This window comes from Salmo trutta, chromosome 21, assembly GCF_901001165.1.
Source record: "Salmo trutta chromosome 21, fSalTru1.1, whole genome shotgun sequence".
In the NCBI taxonomy this organism is placed as follows: domain Eukaryota; kingdom Metazoa; phylum Chordata; class Actinopteri; order Salmoniformes; family Salmonidae; genus Salmo; species Salmo trutta.
The window spans coordinates 10,421,402-10,446,984 of NC_042977.1; the positions used below are offsets into that span (position 1 = coordinate 10,421,402).

Below are 25,583 nucleotides of genomic sequence, written 5' to 3' on the forward strand. Positions count from 1 at the left end.
CAAACATAACGCTTTATATTCATTTTTTGCAGTATTACTTAAGTGCCTTGTTGCAAATAGGATAAATGTTTTGGAATATTTGTATTCTGTACATGCTTCCTTACTTTCACTCTGTAATTTAAGTTAGTAGAGTAACTACAATGTTGTTGATCCATCCTCAGTTTTCTCATTTCACAACCATTCAACTCTGTAACTGTTTTGAAATAACCATTGGCCTCATGGTGAAATATCTGAGCAGTTTCGTTCCTCTGCGGCAACTGAGATAAAGAAGGATGCCTGTATCTTTGTAGTGACTGGGTGTATTGACACACCATCCAAAGTCTAATTAATAACTTCACCATGCTCAAAGGGATATTCAGCATCAACATTTTTTTTAATCAATTTGTGTCCTTCTTTGCAAGGCATTGAAAAACCTCCCTGGTCTTTATGGTTGAATCTGTACTTGAAATTCGCTACTCAATTGAGGACCTTACAGATAATTGTATGTGTGGGGTACACAGATGGGTAGTCATAAAAAAATCATGTTAACCACTATTATTGAACACAGAATGAGTCCATGCAACTTATTATGTGATTTGTTAAGCACATTTTTATTCCTGAATTTATTTAGGCTTGCCATAACAAAGGGGTTGAATACTTATTGACTCAGGACATTTCAGTATTTATTTTAAAATATATATATATTTTACCCGCTTTTTCTCCCCAATTTCAATCTTGCCTCATCGCTGCAACTCCCCAACGGGCTCGGGTGACGAAGGTCAAGTCATGCGTGCTCCTTAACACCCGCCCACTTAACCCAGAAGCCAGCCGCACCAATGTGTCAGAGGAAACACCTTTCAACTGATGACTGAGGTCAGCCTACAGGCGCCCGGCCGCCACAAGGAGTCGCTAGAGCGCGATGATCCAAGTAAAGTACCCCCGACTAAACCCTCCCCTAACCCGCCAATTGTGCGCCGGCTCTGTAGTGATGCCTCTAGCCTTTGACCGCTGCGCCACTTGGGAGGCTCAGACATTTCAGCTTTTTATTTTTTATGAATTTTCTACAAACAAAATTCCACTACTCAATTTTAAATTCAGGCTGTAACACAACAAAATGTGGAAAAGTTAAGGGGTGTGAATACTTTTTGAAGGCACTGTAAGTCCTTAGTGATGTGGACACCGTGGACCTTGAAGCTCTCAACCTGCTCCTGTACAGCCCTGTTGATGTGAAGCTGATCGTGAAGTCCACGAACTCCCTGACGTTCAGGGAGAGGAGGTTGTTGTCCTGGCACCACACTGCCAGGTCTCTGACCTCCTCCCTATAGGCTGTCTCATCGGTGATCAGGCCTACCACCGTTGTTGGAGTCGTGCACGTCCACACAGTCCTGAGTGAACAGGGATTACAGGAGGGGACTAAGCACACACCACTGAGGGGGGACTAAGCACACACCACACGCCCTCGTGTTGAAGGTCAGCGTGGCGGCTGTGTTGTTGTCTACCCTCACCACCTAGGGGCGGCCCGTCAGGAAGTCCATGATCCAGTTGCAGAGGGAGGTGTTCAGTCCCTGGGTCCTTAGATTAGTGATGCGCTTGGAGGGCACTATGGTGTTGAACGCTGCACTTTAGTCAATGAACATCATTCTTACGTAGGTATTTCATGGCTACAGATGTGAGTGCTACAGTATGTGGCGAAAGTAATTTAGACAGGTTACCTTAGCGTTCTTGGGGACAGGAACTATGGTGGTTGAACATGGTTGAACATGTCAGTGAAGACACTTGCCAACTGGTCAGCGCATGCTCCAAGTACGCGTCCTGGCAATCTGTCTGGCCCTGCGGCCTTGTGAATGTTAATCTGTTTAAAGGGGTTACTCACATCATCCGGAACAGCTGGTGCTCTCATGCATGGTTCAGCATTGCTTGACTCGAAGCAACCATAGTAGGCATTTTGACAGTGTCAGAGCCGGTGTAGTAGGATTTGATCTTAGTCCTGTATTTACGCTTTGCCTGTTTGATGGCTCGTCGGAGGGCGTAGCGGGAGTTCTTATAAGCGTCCGGATTAGTGTCCTGCTCCTTGAAAGCGGCAGCTCCAGCCTTTAGTGCAGATTTTCCTTGTAATCCATGGCTTCTGGTTGGGATATGTACGTACGGTAACTGTGGGGATGAATTCGTCGATGCACTTATTAATGAAGCCGGTGACTGATGTGTGTCTTCTGATCCGGACGCTGATGTGTGTCTTCTGATCCCTCCTGTCTCAGCCTCCAGTATTTATGCTGCAGTAGTTTATGTGTCGGGGGGCTAGGGTCAGTCTGTTACATCTGGAGTATTCTCTTGTCTTATCCGGTGTCCTGTGTGAATTTAAATATGCTTTCTCTAATTCTCTCTTTCTCTCTTTCTTTCTTTCTCTCGGAGGACCTGAGCCCTAGGACCATGCCTCGGGACTACCTGGCATGATGACTCCTTGGTGTCCCCAGTCCACCTGGCCATGCTGCTGCTCCAGTTTCAACTGTTCTGTCTGCGGCTACGGAACCCTGACCTGTTCACCGGACGTGCTTGTTGCACCCTCAAAAACTACTCTGATTATTATTATTTGACCATGCTGGTCATTTATGAACATTTTAACATCTTGACCATGTTCTGTTATAATATCCACCCGGCACAGCCAGAAGAGGACTGGCCACCCCTCATAGCCTGGTTCCTCTCTAGGTTTCTTCCTAGGTTTTTGGCCTTTCTAGGGAGTTTTTCCTAGGGAGTTTTTCCTAGCCACCGTGCTTCTTTCACATGCATTGCTTGCTGTTTGGGGTTTTAGGCTGGGTTTCTGTACAGCACTTTGAGATTTCAGCTGATATACGAAGGGCTATATAAATACATTTGATTTGATTTGATTTGATGTGGTAAACTCCTCAATGGCATCGGAAGAATCACGGAATATATTCCAGTCTGTGCTTGCAAAACGGTCCTGTAATTTAGCATTCGCTTCATCGAACCACTTCCGTATTGAGCTGGTACTGGGTACTTACAAGTTTTTCTTGTAACCAGGAATCAGGATGATAGAGTTATGGTCAGATTTGCCAAATGGAGGGTGAGGGAGAGCTTTGTATGCGTCTCTGTGTGTGTAATAAAGGTGATTTAGAGTTTTTTGACTGTTGTTCCACAGCTCATTGAGTGTGGTTTTAGTGCCAGCATCGGTTTGTGGTGGTAAGTAAACAGCTACGAAAATACAGATGAAAACTCTCTTGGTAAATAGTATTGTCTACAGTTTCTCATGAGGTATTGTAACTCAGGTGAGCAGAACCTAGAGACTTCCTTAATATTAGAGATTGCGCACCAGATGTTGTTAACATAGAGACACACAACACCCCCCTGACTTTGCCTGACGCTGCCATTCTGTCCTGCCGATGTATTGAAAAAAAAGCTAGATTTATATTTTCCATGTCCTTGTTCAGCCACGGCTCAGAGAAACATAGGATATTACAGTTCTTCAGATCTAGTTGATAGGATAGTCATGAATGGAGCTCGTCCATTTTATTCTCAAGTGATTGCACGTTCGCCAATAGAATGAAGGTTGGTAGATGTGCGTTATCCACTCGTCGACTTAGTTTCGTCAGTTATTCTGCACCCCGGTCTCGATAACGCTGCCTCTTTCTTCTTCAAGTGTTGCGGATTTGGGCCTGGTCCAGGATGAGCAGAATGTCAATCGACTCAGACTCATTGAAGTAGAAATCCTCATCCAAATTGAGGTTAGTGATCTCTGTTCTGATGTCTCAAAGTTATTGTCAGTTATAGGAATGATGGAGGAAACATTATATACAAGAACAGTTAAGATCAGCGCAAAAAAAACACATAATAGCACAATTGGTCAGGAACCCATAAAACAGCTGCTATTCCCTCCAGCGCCATTATATTATGTTTTGACTTTGTGGCTGTGTTATTTAACGTAAATCGGGTCAAGTGGCCAATGTAGATATCGTAATTTCCTGGTTGCTTAAATTCTACACTGTTTATGTGAGAAAACAAGCACTGAATAGTGTAGAGAATCATTGTACCATCTAAATCGCTATGAAATATATTTTTTCATAATAAAAATACAGTTTTTACAGCTGTTTCAAGCTGGTGGACCTAAACCGAAGGGAAAAGGCTCAGCGAATCTCCAAATGTTATATGGAAATAGGATGCGCGGAGGGGGGAGATTTGTTTTGAGTGCATCCTAGTGCTGTTGCAATTCCTATGTGGAAGCTAGGGGCACCTTTAAATGTAGCACCTTTAAATGGCACTTATTTCAAGTTGCATCATTGAAAGATATGGTCTCTCAAGGCCTTCCCACACTGAACGTCAGATTATTAACAATTATTACGTCACACTGGTATGACCAAATTAATTTCCTGCAATGACAACAAGCTCAGTCTGATGATGCTGTGACACACCGCTCCAGACTATGACGGACCCTCCACCTCCAAATCGATCCTGCTCCAGAGTACAGGCCTCGGTGTAACGCTCATTCCTTCGACGATAAACGCGAATCCGACCATCACCCCTGGTGAGACAAAACCGTGACTTGTCAGTGAAGAGCACTTTTTGCCAGTCCTGTCTGGTCCAGCGACGGTGGGTTTGTGCCCATAGGCGACGTTGTTGCCGGTGATGTCTGGTGAGGACCTGCCTTACAACAGGCCTACAAGCCCTCAGTCCAGCCTCTCTCAGCCTATTGTGGACAGTCTGAGCACTGATGGAGGGATTGTGCATTCCTGGTGTAACTCGGGCAGTTGTTGTTGCCACCCTGTACCTGTCACGCAGGTGTGATGTTCGGATGTACCGATCCTGTACAGGTGTTGTTACACGTGGTCTGCCACTGCGAGGGCGATCAGCTGTCCGTCCTGTTTCCCTGTAGCCCTGTCTTAGGTGTCTCACAGTACGGACATTGCAAATTATTGCCCTGGCCACATCTGCCGTCCTCATGCCTCCTTGCAGCATGCCTAAGCCACATTCACGCAGATGAACAGGGACCCTGGGCATCTCTATTTTGGTGTTTTTCAGAGTCAGTAGAAAGGCCTCTTTAGTGTCCTAAGTTTTCATAACTGTGACCTTAATTGCCTACCGTCTGTAAGCTGTTAGTGTCTTAATGACCGTTCCACAGGTGCATGTTCATTCATTGTTTATGGTTCATTGAACAAGCATGGGAAACAATGTTTAAACCCTTTACAATGAAGATCTGTGAAGTTATTTGGATTTATACGAATGATTTTGAAAGACAGGGTCCTGAAAAAGGGAATTTTCTTTTTTGGCTGAGTTTATGTAAAATGTATGCAAAGTTTTACCTTTAAAATGCCCAATTATATAAAACATGACAAGTTTCTAGGAAATTTGTAAAGAACATTCCCTTTGTGCTATATGGATGTAAATTGGGATTTGTGTATTTAACTAAACTGCTAAGTCCATCATATACATATTCCTAACCACATATTCCCTTTGATATGTAATGCTTTTATGTTCCTCTGGTGACAAAGAACACATGATCTATCTATGTAACTAGCCAATGCAACACCAGAAATATGTCAGCGATGTTACGCAGACTATGCAGGGTTACGCAGTGTTTTCTTTTTCAAATATAAGAACTGAATCATGGGTTTTTCAGTGGAGGCTGTTCATAAAGTGCCTAAAATGCTTTGATACAGCACTATGACCAATTTGTAAAGGATACAGGTACCACCAAGTCTGGTGATCAGAGAATTGTAGTCATAAGACGTTGCATATTGCTGCTATGGCCCAAAGCAAAGAAAGTTACCATGAGCTGATTCAGTAAATAAGCATCTACAGAAATACATTATTACAGCCCACCTGGAAAATGAGATCTCATGGTGACATTAGAGCAGAAATAAATGAAAAGTACATAATTTTGAAGAAGCTGGGTAGGACCAATCCAAACATCTCAAACTACTAAAACAAAAATCATCATGATGTGCTTGGAATGCCCCTGTAACTTAAGGCAGTTATACTATGAACAATGTCAAACCTAAATATCGTTAGGCACAGGTTCTAACTTGCTAGATCCTAATGCAAACTACACTACATGACCAAAAGTATGTGGACACCTGCTCGTCGAACATCTCATTCCAAAATCATGGCCATTAATATGGAGTTGGTCCCCCCTTTGCCGCTTTAACAGTGGAACTAAGGGGCCTAGCCCGAAACACAAAAAAAGCCCCATTAAAAACAACCATTATTTCTCTTCCACCAAACTTTACAGTTGGCATTATGCATTCGTGCAGGTAGTGTTCTCCTGGCATCCGCCAAACCCATATTAGTCCGTCGGACTGCCAGATGGTGAAGCGTGATTCATCACGCCAGAGAACGGTTTTCCTCTGCTAAAGATTCCAATGGCGGCTAGCTATACACCATTCCAGCCGACATTTGGCATTGCGCATGGTGATCTTAGGCTTTTATGCACTTACAGTTGACCGGGGCAGCTCAAGCAGGGCAGAGATTTGATGGACTGACTTGTTGGAAAGGTGGCATTCTATGACGGTGCCACGTTGAAAGTCACTGAGCTCTTCAGTAAGGGCATTCTACTGCCAATGTTTGTCTATGGAGATTGCATGGCAGTTTGCAAAATTTTGTACACCTGTCAGCAACGGTGTGGCTGGAATAGCCAAATCCACTAATTTGAAGGGGTGTCCACATACTTTTGTATATATAGTGTATTTTCGAGGGATTCACAGCCGTCTATAGTTCATTGAACTGACTGAATATTTTAAGATTTGTATACATTGGCCACCAGGGGTCCAAAGATACAAACCTTCCACCAGGGGTCCATGGCAGAGTTTTAGTTTGGATTGCTCCTGCTCCCTTCAATAGTGTTCTTCACCAATCCCTTGAGGGGAACGGATAGTAAGGGGTGCAGTCCCCCTCCCCCCCAAAAATTGTGATATCAGCCAAGTGAGTAATACAAATAGCAAACAAGTTTAACATGTTAACATTTTAAACATTTCAAATGTCTTACATTGAGAGATCTTGAGAGAAACATACAACATGCAATGTATAAACGCCTTTCAAATAATAAAAGTGGTCTACAAATAAATAAGACAAATGGTCTAAAAGTGTAGCAAATATATATATATCGAGAGAAATGAAATTCTCAATCATTATGTACGTAAATATGGTTGCGTTTGCTTCACACGATGCAGTACGTAACCAAATATTTTCTATTATATTGACAAGATAGTCGAGTGACTGCTTTAACAATGGAAATACATGTCCATGAAGATGGAAGGCAGGCGGAAAGAGAATAAGAGGGCAAATACGCGTGTGAACAACGGTCACAACTCCGATATAAAGTTGTTTTTCTAAGTTGCTGAAATCCCATGTGCGTCTACTTATATCAGTGCATTCGTGACAATCAAACAATTACGAAACGTGTATTCGATCAAATAAGCAATAAAATATTTTTGGACCAAATTCGATACTTGTCATAGACTTCCTTACAACAATTTATCATTGGTAGTCTTATTTTCGTGGACAGATTTTGGGCGGAGTAAACCCTCTCGCTTTGCCTCTTCCTCTCTGATATAACTGGCTAGCCATCTTCTTGACAAGAGTAAGGTAGGCGCTGTTTGGAATGTCAGTTCCATGAAGTGGGAAATAGTGACAGTGTATTCTTGGAAATGTGTTTCAATTACTTTTTAAACCAGTGTTAGTATTGAATAATTTTTAATTCGCAAGTCAAGAGGGGAGAGTAGACTTGATCCGCATGATGTCTTACATACTTGTCCCAACGTAGAGGAGTGTTGTAGCTAGCAAGCTAGCTAGCTAGCAAGCCAACGTTAGCTCTTTGAGTGGAGTGGAGGGGTACGGGCCCGCCTCAGACTAAAGTAGCTCCTGCAGCTGGGGAGCTCTATCTGCGACAGCGGCCATCTGACAACTACGGAGTCGGGACATTACTTACTGGGCAGGCCGGTTCGGACGGATCAAAGCTTTGGATCAGTTATTTAATTGCTAGCTACTTCTATTGGCAAACGCCGCATTGCTTGAATTGAGAGGGTCGGTCTTCAATGTTATGAACTCGTAAAATGCAACAGGAGACGAGAGGAGGTAGGATGACAAACTCATCTTGATAATAGAATAACTGAAATCGATGCAAATACGCTGTTTCAGATAGCCATTTGTCAGCTGATACTAGCACACTCGCGTTTGATGCAGGATATTTAGACTGGAAGTTGTAAACGCAGGCTCTCAAAATGTCTAAAATGCCGGCTAAAAAGAAGAGCTGTTTTCAGATCACAAGTGTGACACAGGCTCAGGTGGCGGCCAGCAGTGCCACGGATGACACAGAGAGCCTGGACGACCCAGACGAATCACGGACTGAAGACGTGTCTTCGGAAATATTCGACATGTCCCGGGCTGACTATGAGCCGGAGGTATGTGATCGAAGTTCATCTGAGGAAACCCTAAACCATGTAGGGGAGCAAGAGGCACCTGGCGTTATACCTCAAGTTGGGCAGCTATCTGCAATGTCGGGTCCCCCAAATGAGGGTTTTGCTATTCGAAAGGTGGGAGTGGCAGGCTCTCATGTTAGCCAGCAAACTCTGGGAACTGGTTCCTCAAGCGGCCTCCCTAGTATCGCTCAGTCCAGGCTCATGCAACAGCCTGCCCCAGTGACCAGTGGGGTGGCTACCAACGTGTCAGTGAGCACATCCCAGCCAGTAGTGACTAGTTCAACCCCTACTTCTACGACGTCCACAACAAGTTGCAGTTCGCGTTTCAGGGTCATCAAACTTGATCATGGTACTGGAGAGCCCTTCAGAAGGGGCCGATGGACTTGCACAGAGTTCTATGAGAAAGACTCGGAGGGTAACACAGTGGTTAACAGGACTGCGGATAACATTAGGCATGCCAATGCGTTGGACCCCAGCGCCGACAGGGACAGCGGGCTGGGGTTGACAGGTGGTTCGGCGGTTGCACCGGCGACTCTCTCAGGCCAGGGCCTAGACTCTATAGTGGATGCTGCTGCACTTAGTGCCTCGCACATTCACGCAGTGGACACACTGCTACAGCAGCTCCGCCACCAAAACTACAACATGGGGCAGCCTGGAACAGCCACATCCAACGCTTTCCCCACCAACAAACCCATGGCTGTCTCAGTTCAGCAGCCAGCTCTGGGCACTATCCAACCCGCTGCCCCCCAGAACCTCCTTGTGGGGTTCAACGGTCTGCCTCAAACTGGCATCCACATACAGAAATCTCATAGCGTGCCCCCGGCAGCCCAGACCCAGCCGCTGGCCTACCCTCTCCAGCAGCAGCAACCCATGCTACAGCATCTTCCACTGGGACACCATCTATCCAACCAACCCCCAGGCCTGCCCCAGAACCAGGCGGACTACTACCAACACCACCAACCTGTCATGGAGGCAGTGGCCTCAGCTGGCCAGACCCTTTCCGTGACTAGCCTCTCTGTGGGACAACCTATGGGTCAGGGCCCGTCGCCGGTCATGACTCCCACCACCGGGGCGCCGATGCAGGGCCAGGTAGGGGATTTGGCAGCGGCGGGGGGAGGAGTCCCTTTACCCCTTAGTCAGCCAGCTCCATGCTTGATGGGTGCAGGTATTGGAGGTGTTGGGGCCTCCATGCTGCTGGGCAGAGCCTCTACTCTGCAGCAGCCTGTGGGTCAGTACGCCCCCACAGGGATACCTCAGCCCCTCGGGCTCCACTCCATGCCCCCTAGTGCCCAAAACGTGCCTACCGCCGTCGTAACCGTGGACACCAGCATCGCCGGCATGCCCACCACTGTGCCCAGTGCCTCCAACACCGCTGCAGCAGTCCCTGCCACCATGTCAAACCTGACCGCCGCCTTGTTGCCCGGGCAACAGGCCCCCATGGCCCGCAATGGCGGGGGGGTGCAGGGCCTCCTGGCTGCCGGGTTTGACCAGGTGGAGGAGGGCGGTAGGAAAGTGGAGGGCCTCGCAGCGGCCCAGCCTCCCGCCATCGCTGAGAAAAACCTGATGAAGACCCCAGAGGGCCTGCATCAGTCCGACAACCCCTCTGTGAACAGCCTGTTTGGAATACCCATACAAATGGACTGGGACGAGGACAGGTAAGACCCCACCACCATCGTTCACCCTGTTACAGTTCACCATAGAAGGGAATAACCTAGCTAGAAAGTCAACTAAATGCTGTCAGGCCACATACTATGGACTGTCAGGGGCAGAGCCATTCAGATACATGACTTAGGCGTAGCCTAAACTTGCCAAAGACTCCAGTCACCCAAACCATAGACTGTTCACTCTTTCACCATCCGGCAAACAGACCAACAGGCTTTGAGACAGCTTCTACCCCCAAGCCATAAGACTGCTAAATAGTCAATTAATGGTACCCAAACTATCTTTACTGACTCTCCATCTGGCACTGCCCTTATGAAAGCTCAATAGACTATATATACACACACTCACTCACACACACTACATTGACACTCCCACACAAAACCCACACACATTCAAATACACTACATATACCGACAACACAAATGCACACATTACACGCACGCACACTCATTTGCTGCTGCTACTCTGTTCTTTATTTTAGTCTTATCTATCCTGATGCCTAGTCACTTTACCTTGCCTTCATATCTGTCTCTAATACTTGACCTCTGCACATTGATCTGGTACTGGTACTCCCTGTATACATCTCCATTCTTGTGCATTTAATTGTATTCCACGTGTCACTAGTTTATTTTTAAACCGCATTGTTGGGAAGGGCTCGTAGGCAAGCATTTCTACTACACCCGTTGTATTTATGTCACAAATAAAATTTGATTTGATTAGCTATAGGGAATCAATAGCTCAATCTCCTTGGTTGAGGTATAAATTATTTTGGTACGGTTTCTCTCTGTAAGCAGTACAATTGGCAGGTTTTTATATCAGTGTGGAAAAACATTGCAGCTGTGGAGTGGTTTTATAAAGTGCAGGGGGTGTGGGAGCTATAAGTGTGTGTGTGTTCACATGGGGGAGGGTCTGTGTTTGAAATTATGTGGCAGCCAGCTCCCTGGACACACAGTGCATTTGGAAAGTATTCAGACCCCTTGACTTTTTCCACATTTTGTTACGTTACAGCATTATTCAAAAATGTATTATCATTTTTTTCCTCCTCAATCTACACACAATACCCCATAATGACAAAGCAAAAATAGGTTTTTAGAAACGTAAATATCACATTTACCTAAGTATTCAGACCCTTTACTCAGTACTTTGTTGATCACCTTTGGCAATGATTACAGCCTCAAGTCTACTTGGGCATGACGCTACAAGCTTGGTACACCTGTATTTGGGGAGTTTCTCCCGTTCTTCTCTGCAGATCCTCTCAAGCTCTGTCAGGTTGGATGGGGACCGTCGCTGCACAGCTATTTTCAGGTCTCTCCAAAGATGTTCGATCGGGTTCAAGTCCGGGCTCTGGCTGGGCCACTCCTGCATTGTCTTGGCTGTGTGCTTAGGGTCATTGTCCTGTTGGAAGGTGAACCTTCGCACAAGTCTGAGGTACTGAACACTGGAACAGGTTTTCAGCAAGGGTCTCTCCGTACTTTGCTCCGTTCATCTTTCCCTCGATCCAGACTAGTCTCTCAGTCCCTGCCGCTGAAAAACATCCCCAAAGCATGATGCTGCCACCACCATGCTTCACCGTTTTTTCCCAGACGTGACACTTGGCATTAAGGCCAAAGAGTTCAATCTTGGTTTTGTCAGACCAGAGAGTGTTGTTTCTCATGGTCTGAGAGTCCTTTGGGGGCCTTTTGGCAAACCCCAAGGGAGCTGTCACGTGCCTTTTACTGAAGAGTGGCTTCCGTCTGGCCGTTCTACCATAAGGCCTGATGGGTGGAGTGCTGCAGAGATGGTTGTCCTTCTGGAAGGTTCTCCCATCTCCACAGAGGAGCTCTGTCAGTCACCATCGGGTTCTTGGTCACCTCCCTGACCAAGACCCTTCTCCCCCAATTGCACTCAAGCTACAATGGTATCTTCAACCTAGCATGTCTTTTAGCTAGCTAGCTAGTTAGCTGCTCTACAGTTCAAGCTAGCTTGACTTGCTATACAGTTTGAGAAACAAGTTGAGGAAAAAGTAATTAAACAACTTGTTTTATTATCACCTGAAACAGTATTTATCCTGGCATGAATGAAATGTTCATATTTTCTAATCTCCCAAAATACATGCGATCTCAGCCGAGAGAGCTGCTCTCCTCCATCTTGCATTGCAAACACTTGTCCGTTCAGTAGCGGGACAAGACTCCATGAGGATGACTTGAAGCATAATGAAATATGTCACGATGCAAATGGGTCAATTTTAGAGTTAAGAAATCAGCATTTTCAAAACGCAGACCATCATCTGCATTTTTAAACCTTTTGACCGGAGTTTTTATATTGAAAGTAAAGAGTGATTTACATTTTTTTTTTTTTTTTTAAATTTTTTTGTCTGATCAGGGGCGTGCAACTAGGACTGACCCCATTTTTATTTAAAAAAAAAAAAATTAATGACTGGTCGATTGTGTAGTTGATATGATGTTGGTCGACCTAGATTTCTCTAGTTGACCAGTCACAAAAAAATTCATGGTGCACACGATACCTGTCTGATTCGCACCTGTGAGTGGACTAATCCATTGCGGAGGCTGTGGGGATGTCACTTTTGTGTTACTGAAATTGTATATGTTATGTAAGAACAATGGTGCAGCTAATAAAAATATAATTTTATAACGCGCATTCTCCTGCCTTTAGAGCCGTCGCTGTCCATGGTTCTGAAACGCCAGTGCGCTGTTGAATTGGTGCCTTTTCCATGTTGCTATGTGCATAATAGCGAAGTTAACCAGCATATTGTTGTTGAGAACAATGCGGAGGAGGCAGCAGTAGAATTAGGAGACAGGAAAACAGCCCTTGCCTTAATTGTCTAAGAAAAGTGAGGAGAGGGGAAACCCCGACTTAATTAGGTCTAATCAATAGCCAAACTGTTAAATGTGCCTGACTTTAAGTCATCCATATACAGTACAAGTCAAAAGTTTGGATACCTACCCATTCAAGGGTTTTTCCTTATTTTTCCTATTTTCTACATTGTAGAATAATAGTGAAGACACAAACTATGAAATAACATATTGAATCATGTAACAAAAAATAGATTATTGAAAGTAGCCACCCTTTGCCTTGATGGCAGCTCTGCACACTCTTGGCATTCTCTCAACCAGCTTCATGAGGAATGCTTTTACAACAGTCTTGAAGGAGTTCTCACAAATGCTAAGCACTTGTTGGCTGTTTTTCCTTTCACTCTGCGGTCCAACTTATCCCAAACCATCTCAATTGTATTGAGGTCGGTGGATTGTGGAGGCCAGGTCATCTGATGCAGCACTCCATCACTCTCCTTCTTGGTCAAATAGCCCTTACACAGCCTGGATGTGTGTTGGGTCATTGTCCTGTTGAAAAACAAATGATAGTCCCACTAAGCGCAAACCAGATGGGATGGCATATCACTGCAGAATGCTGTGGTAGCCATGCTGGTTAAGTGTGCCTTGAATTCTAAATAAATCACAGACGGTGTCACCAGCAAACCACCACCAACCAAAAATCTCAAATTTGGACTCATCAGAGCAAAGGACAGATTTTCACCGGTCTAATGTCCATTGCTCGTGTTTCATGGACAAGCAAGTCTCTTCTTATTGGTGTCCTGTAGTAGTGGTTTCTTTGCAATTTGACCATGAAGGCCTGATTCACGCAGTCTCCTCTGAACAGTTGATGTTGAGATGTCTGTTAATTGAACTCTGTGAAGCATTTATTTGGGCTGCAATTTCTGAGGCTTGTAACATTTTAATGAACTTATCCTCTGTAGCAGAGGTAACTCTGGGTCTTCCTTTCCTGTGGCGGTCCTCATGAGTCAGTTTAATCATAGCGCTTGATGGTTTTTGCGACTGCACTTGAAGAAACTTTCAAAGTTCTTGAAATGTTAAGAATTGACTGACCTTCATGTCGTAAAGTAATGGACTTTTAACAAGGCACACTTGCAAATTGAAATGCATTCCAGGTGACTACCTCATGAAGCTGGTTGAGAGAATGCCAAGAGTGTGCAAAGCTGTTATCAAGGCAAAGGGTGGCTACTTTGAATCTCAAATGTCATTAGTAGGGTTAGTATAGTAGCCTTGTATAACCACCATCGAGCTGTAGGCCTTAAGAGTGCATCCTGTTTAGTCTTAATACCGTTACTTAGGCCTAAATGTCAATATATCGGCTACTGTATCAATATTATCACACAGTATACAAGTCATTCATGAAATGTACTCAAGCATTTTACTTTTTAAATGAAATTATGAAGGGACCCTAGAATAATTAGCATAAACAATAAATAAACTGTTCCATGTTGGCAATTGCATTAACAAATGCATGCTACTGTTTTTAGTCTGTAATAAAGGCTTTACAACACACATTTTTAAACTCTGGTAGTTTTATAATTTAGTCTTTACATTGTTCCAAACGGTCCCCAATTAAAAATATATTTTTTTAAAGAAATTGTAATCTAACCTGTTTTGCACACAATATGCACACAGCGCTTGCTCCTTACCTTCCTCCTTTTTCTTTATCTCCAGTAGTTTCTACAACTAAATCAAATGTATTCCACACATCTGACTTTCCCTCCTGCACCTAGTAAATATTTCCCAGTTTTCAAGTTTCTTTTTCACGTCCTCCGCATCCATTTTGCTGACACCATCCCAACGGTGAAGCATGCTGGGATGTTTTTCAGCGGCAGGGATGGGACAGTGTACAGTGTTTTCAGACTCCTTGACTTTTTCAACATTTACAGCCTTATTCAAAAATGGAATAAATAGTTTTTTTCCCTCAATCTACACACAATACCCCATAATGATGTTCCAAAAACAGGTTTTTAGACATTTTTGCAAATTGTATTAAATGAAGAACTATAACATTTACTTAAGTATTCAGACCCATTACTCAGTACTTTGTTAAAGCACCTTTGGCAGTGATTACAGCCTTGAGTCGTTTTGTGTATGATGCTACAAGCTTAGCACACCTGTTTTTGGGGAGTTCCTCCAGTTCTTCTCTGCAGAACCTCTCAAGCTTTGTCCGGTTGGATGGAGAGTGTCACTGCACAGCTTTTTTCAGGTATCTCCAGAGATGTTCAAGCCCAGGCTCTGGCTCGGCCACTCAAGGACATTCAGAGACTTGTCCCGAAGCCACTCCTGCGTTGTCTTGGCTTTCTGCTTAGGGTCATTGTCCTGTTGGAAGGTGAACCCCGGTTTGAGGTCCTGAGCAGTCTGGAGCAGATTTCCATGGTTTCTAAACTTGTTTTTGCTTTGTCATTATGGGGTATTGTGTCGATTGAGGATAAACATTTATTGAATACATTTTGAAATGAGGCTGTAACGTAACAAAGGGAAGGGGTCTAAATACGAATGCAGTGTGTTTTGATGGAGGCTACAATCTATCTGCAATATTAAAGCGGATCAACTTTGGCACTGTGAAGAGACCTCTGGTGTCATGTCTTGTGGGGTATGCATGTGTTTTTGAGCTGTGGGCTAATAGTTTAAACAGACAGCTCAGTACATTCACCATGTCAATACTTCTCACAAATACAAGTAGTGATGAAATCAATCTTTCATGTACTTTGAGCCAGGAGAGATGAATATATTGTTAGCTCTCATGTACATTTAAGGGCCAGCCATGCTGCCCTTTTCTGGGCCAATTGCAATTTTCCTAAGTCCCTCTTTTGTGGCATCTGATAACACGACAGGACAGTAGTCCAGGTGCGACAACTAGAGCAGGTAGGACCTGCCTTGGTGATAGCTATGTTAAGAAAGCAGAGAAGCACTTTATTATGGACAAACCTCTCCCCATCTTAGCTACTGTTGCATCAATATGTTTGACCATGACAGTTTACAATCCAAGGAGTTCAGTCTCTTCAACTTGCATAATTTCTACATTATTCATTGCAAGATTTACAGTAGATACAGGTTTTACTCAGAGCCAGTAGTAGGTCATTAGTAAAGATTTAAAAAAGGGGCCTAGACTGCTGCCCTGGGGAATGCCTGACTCTAACTGGATTATGTTGGAGAGGATTCCATTAATTCCAGTGGTGGTTGTAAATACCCTAGTAGGTTGACTGATAACCTGAACCAGGCTACAGTTTTAAAGCTTTTTCCTGAGTGGGCAGCTTGATGAAAGCCAGGTAATATTTGGGTCACCTGTTGATATCAAGCATTTCACACACATTACCCTGATACTGACTGTTGGCACTTGGTCTATAGCAGCTTCCCACAAGAATGGGCTTTAGGTGGGACAGGTGAACCTGTACCCATATTACTTAAACAGCATTTGGCATGAAATCCTCAAAGCATTACAGGAATAAGACTCTGAACATAAACAGCAACTCCTCCACGATTGGCATTCCTGTCTCTTCTGAAGATGTTGAAACCATGTATTGCTACCACTGTATCATCGACGGTATTATCTAAGTGAGTTTCAGAGATAGTCCGTATATGAACGTTATCTTCTAGCAAGTTATCGATTTCATGAACCTTGTTTCCTAGGCTACATGTTAATGTGGGCTATTTTTAGCACATGTTTTTATTGCTTTACTGGGAGGCTTATCAGAAGTAGACATGACACTGATATTTATGTTTGAGCTGATAGTGCAGGGTGAACTGCACATAGTGGACTTCCTTCTAGGTCAAACAGCCTCAGTGGTGACAGTATAACTCAAGCTCATAGGCTCACGATTACCGCATACAATAGCTGTAGGGTTGACCGAGGCATTCAGGGGAGTTGTCTGGATGTAAATTAGGTTATTTACATTATGACTGCCAACACCCCTGGGACAATGTACATATGCAACAACAGCACTACAACAACTCGGCGACAAAATGGTAGGGATTATCTGAGCAGGGCTTGGGTCACTGATAAGTCTCAATGCAACCTTTAAATACTAGGACAGGAGCCAAAATGATTTGGATGGACTCCGTCATTCCTGTAAAGCATCTTCTGTTTCCAAAAGGTGTCAAAGTGAACTTTTATCGATATGCCAACAGAGCTACTGTAGTCATCTAGCCAGATGTGTAATGCCAGTAGCCTGCTGAGTCTTTCACACCCGCGGCCCAGCGACGATGCCGGGCCTCAAATAATTGTTCACTTTTTTTTGGACAGCCTTGTATTGTCCTGTACTCGTGCTCCAGTATAGCAAAGGGTTTTTGCCCCAGGAACCAACATGTTTCTCACCATAGCTGCCTGATGATATTCACGTAGTAGACCCCCCCTCCCCTTAGGAAAATGTTCTGGGAAGATGGGCCAGGAGTTGGTGCAATGCTTCTGGAAGTGGTTGCTGCTGGGTGTTTTTTTTGGGGGGGAGGTAAGTCAAGCCAAGTGGATTTCTCAAATACTGTGGTTAGGATGTATGATATGTATACATTTGATACAGGAGAAAAGTTTGGGGATAAGATTGGCCTACAAACATAAGTATGACATCTTGGAAGAAGGGATGCAAATTTTGGTCAATTTTGATGTAAAGTAACTGACCCTCATTAACCGGTTAACAAATGGTTCAATTTGTTTCAAATGGCAAAATGACTTGACCAACAGAAAATACTATGCATGCATACATGGAATTTTTCATTAAGAGCTTAATTGAAACATGCAACTATAGACGCCTACGTTTCACAGCCAAAATGCTATTTTATTGAACATGCAACTCCTGTAATGAAGCAGCTCATGTAAAACTTCATTTTAAATAATTTGCCAAAATACAATTTGTGGGAAAACACAGTTCTAAAGACACAGAGATTAAAATCTCAGAAATTTAGAGGGAAAATCTAAAGATACAACTACGGTGGGTTGCTAATATGACTATTAGCTTCTGGACAACAAAATAAAGTTAATATGAAAACCAATAGAGGAGGAGAGATTCCGGTTTCAATGGCATAATAGGAAGTCTATATAAAATAGTTTCCTCCGTTTTCTAATGTTGGCTTTTGGCTAGGCTACTTGGAAGCAAGGTAAGACATGCCTCATGAGTTAAAATGTCCAGGTTTAAAACAATTTTAAGTATATGTTTTCAAAATGCCTCCAGCTCAGATTGCGAGGTGGTGGGTAACTCGTTGATGGTCTGCCTACTGGATTGCCTATGCACTCGAATGGCGAATGGAGGACACACTTCAATTAGTAGTTGATTTAAAAATAGTAGCAATAAAGTTGGCATCCTTTTTTTTTTCTTTTTTTTTTAACTGTTTTTAGAATTGTTGCGCAATGATTGGGCTTATAAGAATTGTTTCACACCAGCAGCAACCAGCTGTTTGAGGAGCAGCAGCTTTTGCTGTCCATGATATTCCACTCCAAACTTGGTTCTGAGTGCGTGTGTGTGATTTAAATAAGACGCACGAGGACTAACAAAAATACACGGCCCAATTTCAATTCCACTAAATTGTGCAAATTAACAGACAGATAAGCATGACCGGTAAATGTTATTTTTCGCCGGCTAACAGATTAACTGTTAATATCCAGGAAGGATAGGCTAGTGGTTCGGTCCACCTCAAAGAACAAGTCGATTTTGACACCCACCATCTCAGATTGTTCAATAATTGTTTCTTTTTAGAAACGGATCAAATTACCGTTCCTGAAATATATTTTGATCTGAGAAATTAAGCTAATTGATTGCACCCAAATTGGTCATTTTTTATTTATAGGATTCATATAATATTCAATAAATATAGTACCTAGCAATGAGTGAGGAATCCAAAGAACATTTTACATTTTAGTCATTTAGCAGACGCTCTTATCAAGAGCGACTTACAGTAGTGAATCCATACATTTCATTTCATGCATTTAAAAAAAATTATAATTTCATACTGGCCCCCCGTGGGAATCGAACCCACAACCCTGGCGTTGCACACACCATGCTGGCGTTGCAAACACCATGCTCTACCAACTGAGCCACAGGGAGATTAAATTGTCAAAAACCTCCCACCCCAACAACGATTCTCAGTTCGCTATGTCTGACAAGTAGTATGGCACTGCGGTTCAGAGTATTGTAATGTATTCCCAGTGAATTTAAGGATTTTCTTTTTTTTTTCCCCTGTCCAGAGAAATTAGGCATTGAAGTTGCTAGGTCCAATCCTACATCCTGATATTACCAGTTTCTGAACACTAGATGGTGCTGTTCCAGGTTTATTTTATTTTTTATATACCCCCCTCAATGTCAGTTCCCCCAAAATACAAAATGACGTATTGGTTTCCTTACCCTGTAAACAGACAAGATATGACCGCAATCCATGTGTTGGTTTTGTTGGCCACTGTTTCATTTGTGGCACAAATCCTATGCAAGTCGACGGTACCTACAGTATGTTGGCATTTTCACGCTTCATGTCCAAATCATCCTGAAGTATCACATTTATTGTGTAACTCAATGATGTTACTTAAAGATGTGGATATGACGCTCAAATGCTAATATAGGTACCATTGACTTGCATTGACTTTGTGCCACAAATGCTAAAAAGTTAGCATTTGAAACAGTGGCCAGGTAAACAGGTTGGTGTTATACCTTGTCCATAAACTGCTTACATGTCATGGGAGGGGGGGAATTGATACTGTATAGTCATTGTTAGGGTGGGGGAGGGAGAGTCTCTTTGGATTCCTCATGTCTTATTGTTAGAAAAAAAGTTTGGTCCAAATTTTATGTTCGATACTATATTTATTGAATATTATAAGAATCCTATGAATTTAAAATGGCCAATTTTTTTGGGGTGCAATCAATTAGCTCAATTTCTCAGGTCAAATTGTTTCAACAAAATAATGTTGTAGGAATGCTAATCTTATCGGTTTCTAACTACAGAAATGATTTCAGATCCATCTGAGATGGTGGGTGTCATGGCTTGCTGAAATGACATGGAACAACCCTAACCCTAGTCTGACATAGGAGCCTTAAGTTACAGATACTAAACCTTGACTGAAAACAGTCCTTTAGTGTAGATATGCAGTTTAGACTAACTTTTCACAGAATCTTAGTGCATATGTTAATCTGTACAGATTTGGTTGAGCGGTGTCACTCACACTTCCTTTTCATACGCTAAAACTTTCAGTTCCTGAGCTGAGCGCTTGCCTGGGTTGGCAAGCGTGAGAGGAAATGGTAAAATGGCTTGGCTCTGTTGATCATTTCCATATACAGGTTTTATAGACAAATATAGACCAGGCATCCTATGCAGCAGCGCAGGCATTTTGGGTTCGGTAACATATGGCCTAGATACCTAGTTTAGCCCTTTTTTTTTTTTTTTTTTTGCAAGCCTAACTTAAAAATACATTTAAAAAATAAATATTATTTCACCTTTATTTAACCTCTCTAGGGTAGGTGGGACAAAATTGTCCCGCACTATTCAACAGCCAGTGACACATCAGAGCGCCAAATTTAAAACCACAATGTCATAATTCAAAGTTCTCAAACATAGGACTGTTTTACACCATTTGAAAGATAAGACTCTCGTTAATCTAACCACACTGTCCGATTTCAAAAAGGCTTTACAGCGAAAGCAAAACATTAGATTGTTAGGAGAGTACATAGTCAGAAATAACCACACTGCCATTTTTCAAGCAAGCATATATGTCACAAAAACCAAAAACACAGCTAAATGCAGCACTAACCTTTGATCTTCATCAGATGACACTCCTAGGACATTATGTTATACGATACATGCATGTTTTGTTCAATCAAGTTCATATTTATATCAAAAAACAGCTTTTTACATTAGCATGTGATGTTCAGAACTAGCAACTAGCATACACACCGCAAACTTCCGGTGAATTTACTTAATTACTCACGATTAATGTTCAGAAAATATATAACAATTATTTTAAGAATTATAGATACAGAACTCCTTTATGCAATCGCGGTGTCCGATTTTAAAATAGCTTTTTGGTGAAAGCACATTTTGCAATATTCTGAGTAGATAATTTGACACCCACCAAGTTTGGCCCACAAGAAACTCAGATTTACTATAAGAAAAATTGGATTACCTTTGCTGTTCTTCGTCAGAATGCACTCCCAAAACTTCTACTTCAACAACAAATGTTGTTTTGGTTCGAAATAATCCATAGTTATATTGAAATAGCGCCGTTTTGTTCAGGTAACTATCCGAAGGGTGACGCGCGGGCGCATTTTGTGACAAAACATTTCAAAATATTCCATTACCGTACTTCGAAGCATGTCAAACGCTGTTTAAAATAAATTTGCATGCGATTTTTCTAGTAAAATAGCGATAATATTCCAACCGGGCGACGTTGTATTCGTTCAAAGACTGAAAGCACAAAATGGAGAATTCACATGAACGCGCATCTCCAGTGTCACTGTCCCCAGGCAGGCCAGTAAGAAACAGAGCTGCTGTACTTAGCCCAGAGACTGCAGAGCTCTCATTCCACTTTCTGGTGCCTTCTGAGAGCCAATGGTAGCCTTAGAAAATGTCACGTTACAGCAGAGATGCTGTATTTTTGATGGAGATAACCTAGAAGGACAACAAATTGTCAGACAGGGCACTTCCTGCATGGAATCTTCTCAGGTTTTGGCCTGCCATATGAGTTTTGTTATACTCACAGACACCATTCAAACAGTTTTAGAAACGTTAGTGTTTTCTATCCAAATCTACTAATTATATGCATATTCTAGTTTCTGGGCAGGAGTAGTAACCAGATTAAATCGGGTACGTTTTTTATCCGGCCGTGCAAATACTGCCCCCTAGCCCCAACAGGTTAACCAGGTTGGCCAGTTGAGAACAACTTCTCATTTACAACTGCGACCTGGCCAAGATAAAGCAAAGCAGTGCGACCAAAAACAACAGTTACACATGGGATAAAAAAAACGTACAGTCAATAACACAATAGAAAAATCTATATACAATGTGTGCAAATGTAGGGAGGTTAGGCAATAAATAGGCCATAGAGGTGAATTACAATTTAGCATTAATACTGGAGTGATAGATGTGCAGATGATGATGTGCAAGTAGAGCTACTGGGGTGCAAAAGAGCAAGAGGGTAAGTAGTAATCTGGGGATGAGGTAGTTGGGTGGGGCTGTTTACAGATTGGCTGTGACTTGCCTTATAAGCTTTTTCAGAAAGTTGTTTAGTGTGTTTTTGCAGCACAGGCTTTTGCCGTTTTGAAGGCTCTGGTTCTGCCCTTTGTTGATTCATGAGCTTAACTTGCCTCTTAGCCTTTTAAAAAGTTATTTAGTAGTGCGTTTGAACGTATAGGCCACTCAGTTTCTCAGTTTTGCCATTTGTAAGTTGCTGTGTTTAAAACGGCAATGATTCACGCCTTGCAACAAAGTGACTGACTATCTTCTTTTAGCTGTTGTGAGTGAAGCAAGCAGCCGCTTGTCCCAGGCTCGTGAGAATGAAAACTCTCTCTCCAAATGATTCAAGTGGGGGTCTCATGATAGGGCTGCTGCTATCAGGCAGCGAAGTGGTCTTTCCACCGTGCCGCCATTCTACAGATAAGGCCCCGTCAACGTGGTGTGTCGGACGTCATTCACTACACTATCTGACATGTATTTTTTTTTCTCTCTCCTTATCAACATCTGCCTCAAACATCGAAATTCGTCATTGTCACCCACCGCCACTTGTCCGGAATCAAAACCACACTGGGGCACTGGCTGTCGAGACCTGACCAACTTTGCGTCTGTTCCACCTCTTGTGTCTTTCGTGCCAGCAGCCACTGGGAACGTCCTCTGTTGCAGTAGTAGTAGAAGTGAAGGAGTGATTGACACTGAAATGAGCCAGTATGTGTAGGTGGACAAGGAGGTGGGGGAAGATGGGGGGGGGGGGGTGGGGGATTCACTTTTTGACTAGAACAGTCGCGTTAAGGGAAGTCTTGTGGATTTCCTGTGTGTCTGTGTGACAGCGATCGGCCTAGGGTGTCCTGCTGTTTCCTGTTTTGATCACCAGAGAGTGAGAAGAGGGGTATGATCACTGTCCCGACCATGGTTTCCGTTATGTAAATGACCGGACATTTGAGAAATTTACTGGATCTGTATGCTTTGGGTGCGTAACTTGATTTGGGTGTCTACCCACAGTGCTCAGAATAACAGAAATCGCACGTAGATTATGGTAATTCATCTTAACAGTACATTGTAACTCGAGGATGCAACGACATGTGTCCTCACCGAATTACTATGCGAACAACTGTTCACATTTTTACTTTTCCTCAGCCAACAAGATAAGTAACAAACAGCAAAATCACTAGCCTATGTGTTATAGGTTGGACACTATATAAACTATGTCAATCTACTATCCCCCATAGTAGAAAAGTTCATCTATTCTATTGGTCAGTTGGTTGAGGAAAAATGGCCTATTCCAAACAAACTCTGGGACAGTTGTGGGACAATGGATACCAAATTCATACAGCCAGTATGCCTAGGCTACATATATTTAAAACATTTTTTTAAAGCGATGAGGCTCAGAACTTTTCGCTTACAATTTTGATGCTTTACAAAAATATACATGCAACATGTAAAAATTTCAACGATTTTTACAGAGGTTCAGATAAGGAAGTCAGTCAATTGAAGCGAATTCATTATGCTGTAATCTAATGGATTTCACATGACTGGGAACTGGAACATGCTGTCGTACTCGTTGATCCAGAGCATCCCAAACATTTCTGAGTATGCAGGCCTTGGAAGAACTGGGACATTTTCAGCTTCCGTGAAGCTGAAAATCTTTGATGGCCGTGCATTATCATGCTGAAACGTGAGGTGATGGCGACGGATGAATAGCACGACAATGGGCGTCAGGATCTTGTCACGAGATGTCTCTGCATTTAAATTGCCATCGATTTAAAAAAAAAAAAAAGCAATTGTTTGTTTTTCGTAACTTATGCCTGCCCGTAACAACCCCACCATGGGGCACTCTGTTCACAACATTGACATCAGCAAACCGCACGCCCGTACAACACCATACATACTGTCTACCATATACCTGATACAGTTGAAACAGGGATTCATCCATAAAGCGCACACTTCTCCAGTGAGCCAGTGACCATTGAAGGTGAGCATTTGCTCACTGAAGTTGGTTGCGACACCGAACTGCAGTCGGGTCATGACCCTGGTGAGAAGGACAAACGCGCAGATAAGCTTCCCTGAGACGGTTTCTGACAGTTTGTGTAGAAATTATTTGGTTGTTCAAGCCCACAGTTGCATCAGCTGTCTGGGTGGCTGGTCTCAGAGGATCCCGCAGTTGAAGAAGTGTGGAAGTCCCGGCCTGGAGTTTTGGTTTGAAGTACTGCCAAATTCTCTAAAATGAGGTGGTTTATAGTAGAGAAATAAAAATGTCATTCTCTGGCAACAGCTCTGGGGACATTCCTGTAAATGAGTAGCAATGTACAGGTAACTGACAAAATATAGGTAACAGTTAGGTAAATGATGGATACTAAGTATATTGAAAGCAGGTGCTTCCACACAGGTGTGGCTCCTGAGTTAATTAAGCAATTAACATCCCATCATGCAGAAGGCCATGAATAAAAATACCCAGTTGCCCTTTATTTTTGCTAACATGGCTAGAAGAGATCTCAGTGACTTAAAAAAGGAGGGTCACGGGAGCAAATGGGGTTTAAAGTGTGTGTGCGTGTCTGTCACCAGATCTCAACCCAGTTAAACACTTATGGGAGATTCTGGAGCGGTGCCTGGGACAGCGTTTTCCACCACCGTCAAACAAACACCAAATGATGGAATTTTTCCAGACACTTGTAGAATCTTGCCTGTCGAGGCGCAGTGACGCTGTTCTGGCAGTTTGTGGTGGCCCAACGCCCTATCAAGACACTTTATGTGGGCGTTTCCTTTATTTTGTCAGTTACCTGTACAGGAAGGCATAAGCCTACATCCAACCCCATACGCTTTACTTTGTTACCATTCAGCAGGCAGGGGGCTCTTTTGGCTAAAACAGGTGAACAGAATTAGCCTACCACCGGTAATCTTTTGCACTGCTTTGAACTCCCTTTAACTGCTTGTGTTTTAAGTCCCATCTGCCTTTTTAATGCTATTCTAAAGAAAGGTGCATTGTTCTCCGCGGACCCACTCTGCCTGTCCTCGTCTTTAGGTTCTTCCTCAGTCATCAACTCTGCTCCAGGTACAGAGGCCCTCCATTGTTTGGAGAGGAAGGCATGTCAGCGCTTCGCTGCCAATAATAGACTGGTTAAACAGTTCCTTCATGGGGAAGTACTGTTACTGTACGTAACAAAGGGCTATTTATGCACAGTATTTAGGTGAGCAGTGTTTAAGTGATCAGGTAACTGCCAAAATAATGGAAACACTTGAGTAAATGAGGAATACAAAGTACAGTTGGAGTCGGACGTTTACGTACACCTTAGCCACTACATTTAAACTCAGTTTTTCACAATTCCTGACATTTAGTCCCAGCAACAGTTCCCTGTCTTAGGTCAGTTAGGATCACCCCTTTTATTTTAAGAATGTGAAATGTCAGAATAATAGTAGAGAATTATTTCTTTCAGCTTTTATTTCTTTCATCACATTCCCAGTGGGTCAGAAGTTTACATACACTCAATTAGTATTTGGTAGCATTGCCTTTAAATTGTTTAACTTGGGTCAAATGTTTCAGGTAGCCTTC

At 43.1% G+C, this 25,583-nt stretch overlaps 1 protein-coding gene across 2 annotated transcripts in view; it reads left to right on the forward strand.

The window, feature by feature from the left end:
- Window positions 1–7,534: 7,534 nt before the first annotated feature.
- The window catches only part of LOC115156648 (TSC22 domain family protein 2), a 43,526-nt gene continuing 25,477 nt past the window's right edge, over window positions 7,535–25,583 (forward strand). For both annotated transcript variants that reach the window (XM_029704164.1, XM_029704165.1), the window contains exon 1: window positions 7,535–10,057. In XM_029704164.1, coding sequence (XP_029560024.1) covers window positions 8,205–10,057 — 1,853 coding nt within the window. In that variant the 5' untranslated portion in view covers window positions 7,535–8,204. The remainder of the gene's footprint in view (window positions 10,058–25,583) is intronic.